Here is a 7,660-nt window from a genome sequence, read left to right as displayed (position 1 = left end):
GCTGGCGGAGGGTGCGGGCGGGAGGACCGCCTTCCGCCTGCAGCCCCCCCTCAGCCAGTACTCCCTGCAGGCCCTGCGTCCCGGCGCCCGCTACCACCTCGCCATCAGTGCCCTCCGGGGTGCCAACGAGAGCCAGCCAGCCCTCGCCCAGTTCACCACAGGTAGCTAGCTGGCTTTGCTGGGACAACCGGCATGAATTTTTAAGCCTCCATCAAGCACGGGCAGATGGCTTGCTGCAATCTGCAGATAGGCTGTCCCGCAACGAGCATGGAGTTTTGCATATCTGGAGCCAAAAGGAGGCTTTTTGCATCTGGGATTTAGTGGTACCCGGTTTTCCCCCTGCACAAGTGAGCTGAGGTTTAATCTGCTGTACTGGAAGGAAGCAGCACAATGAAAACACAATGGTGAAGATGCAGGTCTGAATGGAGATGCCTGAATGCAGGTGCTTCGCATCCTGTCACAGTCCCGGTGCAGAGCGAGGTAGAAGAAATGATTCAGCTCACCCTAAAACCACCCTCTGACCCTCCTCCACTAGTGCCTGAACTTCTGAATCTCCAGTGCAACAGGTCTTCTTCATGCCCTGTGCCCCACAGGGATGCTCGCACGGTCCCGAGGGCAGCCCAGGTGCTCCCAGATGCCAGTGATCAGGCAGATTCAAAAACCCACATTTAAGTCACAACCCCTGAGCAAACCCCACCTTGGCCACGTCCTGCAGCAGCATCAAGGCTGAACCTGCTGCTGCTTGGGACACAAGTCCCCACCAGCCTCAGTGCCTGTTCAGACCCACAGCTTAGCTTGAGCCCACAGCTAAAACTTTAAAACCCAGCAGTTTATGCCCTTAATAGCACCCGCAGGTCAATGTGCAATTCTCAAAAGCGCCAAAGCAGGAAGCACAGGTCTGAATTGAAAGCGATGTTCGCTCCTATTCAGCGTTGAGAACCAAGGCAAATGCCTTGCCCGAGGAATCAGCAGTCAAGTGGCTGAAAGCAGTCAGAAACAGGGTTATCTTATTTTATATTTTCTCTGAATACCCTAACTAGTCAGTAAAACTTCAATTAATGTTAAGCCTGCAGATAGCTAACAGGTTTAATTTACCGTGCCATAAAGGAGGAGGTAGAGCGCATAATTTAAGTGCTGGTTTATGGTATATAAATTACTTGTCATGTATGCTACTGGTGGATACTAGGCTCCTACTATAATAACTGCAGTGTGTGAATTGTGTGTGTATATATCTCTATAGATAAATATTTCGGACGAGATGTTCGCCCCAACTGGTTTGCTGTGTTGGCCTTCCTTGCTTTATTTCTAAAAGGCAACATAAAAAAATCCCCCTCCAAACTCAGATCCATCACGGAGCAGTAATTACAACCCCATCTGTCGGCACCCAGCCCCTGCCCAGCACCAACCTGTCGCTCACCAGAGCAGGTTCAGTGCACAGCCTCAGCAACACCAACAAACAAACCTTTTGGGCAAGGTCTGAGTGTGAACGAGCCCGTAAAGATGCTCGAGGTTCTTCTAAGAGAAGTTCAGGCTAATGTGTGATTGCTACAGAGCCCTTTTTCTCTTATGCATGCTGCCTCAGTTTCCCTTACTCTAATACAGGGCCAAAACACTTTTCTTTTTCAAATAACATGCAATTCGCTCCCAAAGCAACTTACTGAGGGGTGCTGTGAATGCCTCAGCGCTTGTGTCTGTCTCGTGGGTAGCATCCCCTGGTCTGTGCTGAGCAAGGAGGTGACAGCAGATGCCCCAGCCCTTTCTGCTGGGACATGTGGAAGGGAGGCGGGACCTCATGGCCATCACACCCGGGTACCTCTACACTGCCGTTTAGCCATGCCAAGGCTACGGTCTGCGTTCCCGGTGCCTGGCAGTGAGACGGTGCCTCTCTCCCTTGTGTTGCGCAGAGATCGATGCCCCCAAGAACCTGCGGGTGGGCTCACGGACGCCCGCCAGCCTCGAGCTTGCCTGGGACAACAGCGAGGCCGAGGCACACAGCTACAGGGTGGTCTACAGCACCCTAGCCGGGGAGCATTACCATGAAGTCCTGGTGCCGCGCGACACTGGTCCCACCACCCGGGTCATGCTCACAGGTATGCATGCATCCCTGTGCCCTTCCTCCCCCTCCCCCTCCTCTCAAGCAGATAGGGCAATGGAGAGCCCAAATCAGCACCAATGCTTGGTTGCCCTTATGCTAGCACATATTTGAGGCTGTTTTGGAGTTTACGAGTTATCAGAGAGAAGATTTTCCATGGGATGAAACTCATTTTCCCCTCTGTGGGTCTGGATTTGCTTATCCATGAGCTGAGCAATGCACCTCTCCAAGGCATGCACCTCCCAGTGATGCACCTCCAGCAAGGATCTGTCCAGGTGCCAAATAGAACTGGCAAGGAGCAAAGTGAGAAATGGGGAGAGGAAGCCTTTTTAGGCTGATCTAGAGGAAAATATTATTTCGCCCTTCTTTTTTTTTTCTTGCTGAGTAAGAGCCGCAGGTGCCAATGTCCCATAGGTAGTGATGAGGAGCCAGACCGCCCGAGTTCATGGACTTTTTCCAAATCAGGCACAAAGCAGACCCAAATCCAGGGATGCTGTTTTTGAGCAAGTCCTTCAAGCACTACATTATTCAGGCCAGCACAGGGGGTGCCACCGGGGGCTGCAAACACCACCCACCTCCTGCTGCCAGGAAAGTCCCAAACACCTTTTGCGGCAACACAGCAAAGCACCATGTGTGGTCTGGTTTCCTTTTTTTCAACTACAACTGCTTGCCTGCTGGATTTGCAGCTCCAGTGAGTTTGAGCAAAGACAAGACTTACACACATACAAAAAAGATCATTCATTCAGCTTGAAGCTCTTCAGTATGGCAGGACATCAGGTTCTTCCACGTTGACTCTCCTTGTCCTCCTGGGACCTTCTCAGCCCAAAGAGGGCTCAGGCATCTCTGCCATATGGACCTGTAGTAGTAAATTCAGTGGGAAAATCAAATGTGAAGTTACAGGCACAGCGGCAGTGAGTCATAAGAAAGACTGAAGGGCAGGAAAGCAGTTAGAGCAGTTAGCTTGAAAAATGTGGTCTGCAGAAAAAAGAAAATTCTTAGGGACAGTTTCTGCTATGTCCATGATGAGGACACGCATGGAAAGGCGGGATGAGATTGGAGACTCAGTGCTGATCTCCTGCTAGCTTTCTTCTAGGACATTTACTGCCTTTCTAGTTGAGAAGGAGCATTAAAAATGGGCCAAATACTCCTCTGTGAGGCAGAGGTGCAATGCTACTCCACTGACCGAAACTAGGATGAGACCAATGGCAGAGCCTGAGTTTGCCTTGGAAGACGTGGCAGACTGAAGGTTCTTGTTTTTCTCAATAAAAACAAAAAACTCTGCCAAGTCTCTGCCAGACTCAGGCAGGGCTACAAAAAAAACTCCTTCGGAGCAAGCTCCAGAGATGCAGAGGCTTAAGTCAATAGCAGTGAGCAATTTTTATGTATTGCCTCCATCATTACCTAAGTGCATTGCTTCTAGTTCACAAGGTACTAGGTAATAAACAAAGATATTTTAAAAAAAAATCTATTCATAGCAGACAATAACCCAAAAACCATTCTACTGGCAAAAAAAAGCCAGGATAGCCATAGTGTGAATGGCACATGAGCCTCTCCCGTAGCTCAGTTACACACATGGCAGTCCTCCAAAGTCTTGTTGCACATGGTGCCAAGCCCATTGGGAGTGGATTTCCAGACCCCCGGGACCTGGTAGGATCCACGGCGTGAAAGCAACCAGCAATTCCTTCAGCTGCTTTCATCTACCTGCAGGAAAAGCAGTGAGGAATGGCACTGAGCAGAGTTTATCAAAGATTTAAGCTTAAAAATACAGCAAGCTTTGCCCTGCCCCATATATCTCTCTTCAAAAATCAGCATTTGCACAGAAATATCTGTAATTTTGCTCTACTCAAAAGAGCTGGGAGGGAAAAGGCATCGTTTTATATGCTTTTGCTCATTTCTTCCCTTCTCCTCCCCCTTTCTCTCAGGCTCTTCTCCTTTCCAAGATACTTCTGACACTTACTGGGCAGGGGCAAAACGGGGGGGTCTGTCTCCCACCAGCACGAAGACTGCACTGTAGCAAGAGGAGAGGAGCAGGGGATGGGGGGTTCCCTCTCTCCTGGCCTCTTGGGGAAGGTTTTGGATGGCTTCAGGGGATGCTGCCCCTGGGCAAGGCAGGGTGAGACCAGGCTGGAGGGTTTATGGTTTTCTCTAACCCCATGGAAAAGATGATGAAGCACGGGGAGGAGGGGGATAAAGACACCAGCAGCCAAGCAGAGGTGACAGACAGAGGCAGGAGACATCTCATGGAGATAAAACAGTGATTGGTAAGAGGTGCGAGGGAAAGGAGCTGCATGAGCTGAATTCCTATGTCCTTTGAGAGAGGCACCACAGGATACATCCACCCCAAGGAGCAGCTCTTGATTTGGCTCCCAGAAAGACTGTGCCTTTCCTAATTAATGTGCATTTCATTTACTCTGCATAATTTATTTCTCTGTGAGACTCCAGGCCTAGGACAATATTTGTTGTCGAATCACTTTGGAAACAAATATAGCTACTTTGTCATTCCCATCTCAGCTCACACACAATTTCTGTCTCAATGCCAGCAATTACAGCAGACCTCAGCAACAACTTTTAAAAATTGCTTATTTCTGAGCTAGAATATCCAAATTCCCTATCTAAAGGCATCCATGGGGCTTTTAAAAAAGGCACAGCTCTTCTGTAGCATGTGGAGGAACTGCTGACCTGTGGGAGGGCTGCACACCCAAGAATGCTCAGGAGAGTCCCCCTCTGTCCCCGGCCATGGGAGGTGAGGTAGTGACACCCCAAGGCTGCCCAGTCAGGTGCTACTCTTATGACCCTTCATGTCCTTTGCACCCCTGGCAGATCTAGTGCCGGGGACAGAGTACGGCATTGGGATTTCGGCCGTGATGGACAGCCAGCAGAGCGTGCCAGCGACTATGAATGCCAGGACCGGTGAGTTTGGCCCCATTGAGTGCACCAAGCACAGCTGGCTCCTATGGCTCAGATGTTCCCATGGGACAGTCTGTGCATGGGGACAAAGGTCTGCACCAACCTTCTCCCACAGAGCTTGACAGCCCCCGGGACCTCCTGGTGACAGCCTCCACAGAGACATCCATCTCGCTGGCCTGGACCAAAGCCACGGGTCCCATCGACCACTACCGCATCACCTTCACTCCCGCCTCAGGGATGGCCTCCGAAGTGACGGTGCCCCGGGACAAGTCACAGCTCACCCTCTCAGAGCTGGAGCCTGGGACGGAGTATACCATCTCCATCATTGCTGAGAGGGGACGCCAGCAGAGCCTGGAGGCCACCGTGGATGGCTTCACAGGTAGACAAAGACAAGTTGCGATGGGGCCAAGGGCATAGACCACCATCCCACTTTGGCACCTCTACCAGCCCACTGCGTCCCCAGCACCAAAACTCTTGAGGTGGTGACGGGAATGAGAGCTGGGGGCAGCGCATCCACATGGAGACAGGTCCATTGACCTCAGAAGGAGGATGGCTCTACCAGTGTGGCATCACTGTCCTCTTCACCAGCAGCACTGAGCACACTTGCTTGGCTGGAGACTTCCATAAGGACAAGGCAGGATTGGGGGAATGGACAGCCCATGCTGTCCTCTGTGGTCAGGGTGGCCTGTGTGTCCATAAGAATGAGAAATAAAGCCTTGAGGGACCTCATAAGGACCTCTGGGTGAAAAGCCTGCAGTCAAAAGGCCCAGACAACACATACCATCTGTAGTGGGACAGCTCCATTCCCTACCATATGGGTCTGGGATGGAGGATGTTTGTAGGCAGAGCTGAGAGAACCACAATTTTTTCCCTCCCAGTTCTGCCTCTTGATCCCAGCACAGTTTCAGATCAATGGAAGGCCCACAGGTCCAGTTTTACCATTTCTCTTTGCTATTTCCTGTATAAATGCTGGGAACAACATGGAGGCCAGGGTCTGCAGACAGTTGAGGTTGCATCTCTCCTCTCCATCTTGCAGGGGTCCGGCCCATCACACAGCTCCACTTCTCCCAACTGACATCATCCAGTGTGAATGTCACGTGGAGTGACCCATCCCCACCAGCAGACCGCCTTGTCCTCACCTACAACCCCCGGGACAAGGAGGAGGCGCAGCAGGTCACACTCGATGGCACCCGCAGACATGCCAGCCTGACGGGCTTGCAGCCATCCACCGAGTACCTGGTGTCACTGGTGGCCATGCATGGTGCCATCAGCTCTGAGCCTGTCGTGGGTTCCATCACGACAGGTACCATGGGATCTCCCCTGCTGGGCACGGGACCCTGCCAGGAGGGCAGGCAGAGGGACGAGGAGTGGACCTGCCTCTCACAGCTTTGTTTTCTGCTCCATTTCACCAGGGATCGATGCGCCAAAGGACCTCAGGGTGGGCAATGTCACCCAGGAGTCTATGATGGTCTACTGGAGCCCTCCCATTGCTGCCTTCGACCACTATAGAATATCTTACTGTGCTGCCGAAGGTAATGAGTCAAACCACTCTCGCTCATGCCCTGAGCTCACAGCTGCCAAACCTCCCTCCCTCCATCTGCTCGCACAAGCAAGCCACCAGGTCATCCTCACCCTGGGCAGCACCCTGGTGCCCTGGACAAAGCCACCAATAGCTGGGATGAACCAAGAGGCTGCAGGGACAGAGGACAGGGTGTCTGGGGCAAAGATGGGAAGGGACAACTCTAGTCAAGGGCCAGTTGGGCACAGAGGGGCACAGCGAGTGACTCCCTGCAGGGTGCCCTCCCCAGGGATGGTTAATTTAGGGCCTGATCCTGAAATCCCACCTTCCTCACCTGCTTCCCCTGGCTCATCTCCCTTGGCCACAGTTTTGCCTATGATGCTGAAAAGGTTGAGCCAGCAGAATGATGGTCAGACAGGTGTGCACCTGCAGGCACAAAACCCAGTTACCTGCAGTATCAGCCCTGGACAAGGTTTGTGGCATTGACCTCCTCTCCCAAGCACTTCATGTACCCCAGGAACAGGGCCAGACGTGATGCCAAAGCTCTTGGCTTTGTCCCCGCAGGTAGGACAGACAGCACCACCATCACCAGCGATGCCAGTGAGTACGCCCTCCGCCACCTGCAGCCCGCCACCAAGTACGAGATCGGGGTGAAGAGTGTGCGGGGCCGGGAGGAGAGTGAAGTGGCCTCCATCACCGTGCACACAGGTGGGAAGGAGCTACTGGTGGGCTGGTAGCAATCAAACAGTGACAAGTCCAACCCCAGGCAGGGCTGGCAGCCCCTGCTTGCACTAGCAATCGGGCAGCTGAGAGCAAGCTGGACTTCACGCCAGCCTGATGCAAGCTCGAGATGATAAGTGAGGCTCACAAGAGCCCGATGTAGACTTTTGAAGTCTGTCTAAGCAAAGCTTTTCATGAATATGCATGGGTAGTCATGAGGAGGAGTGATAAATCAGGCATGGAGATGCCAGAGATATGATGTTGGGCAACCATGACAACTTTTCCTAAAGGGAGTACAGACTTCCAGAAATAATCCCTGGGGGAGCTCTGACACAAACAGCATCTGCTGCAAGAAGAAAACCCTCTGTTATCCCCAGACTCCTCAAAACCTAAAAAAAAATCCCTAACAACCCAGGCTTTGC

At 52.2% G+C, this 7,660-nt stretch overlaps 1 protein-coding gene across 1 annotated transcript in view; it reads left to right on the top strand.

Annotated features, from left to right (window-relative positions):
- The window catches only part of TNR (tenascin R), a gene marked incomplete at its 3' end in the record, with an annotated part of 18,335 nt that extends 11,109 nt beyond the window's left edge, over window positions 1-7,226 (top strand). Inside the window, 7 exon segments of the mRNA XM_009697831.1 lie at window positions 1-161; window positions 1,905-2,090; window positions 4,913-5,002; window positions 5,115-5,378; window positions 6,036-6,302; window positions 6,412-6,531; window positions 7,083-7,226. The exon segment at window positions 1-161 is cut by the window's left edge and continues 11 nt beyond it. Coding sequence (XP_009696133.1) covers window positions 1-161; window positions 1,905-2,090; window positions 4,913-5,002; window positions 5,115-5,378; window positions 6,036-6,302; window positions 6,412-6,531; window positions 7,083-7,226 — 1,232 coding nt within the window.
- Window positions 7,227-7,660: the final 434 nt, after the last annotated feature.

The sequence above is a fragment of the Cariama cristata genome, unplaced genomic scaffold (assembly GCF_000690535.1).
Source record: "Cariama cristata isolate BGI_N322 unplaced genomic scaffold, ASM69053v1 scaffold19730, whole genome shotgun sequence".
Lineage (NCBI taxonomy): Eukaryota > Metazoa > Chordata > Aves > Cariamiformes > Cariamidae > Cariama > Cariama cristata.
This window is presented reverse-complemented; position numbering and strand designations above follow the sequence as displayed.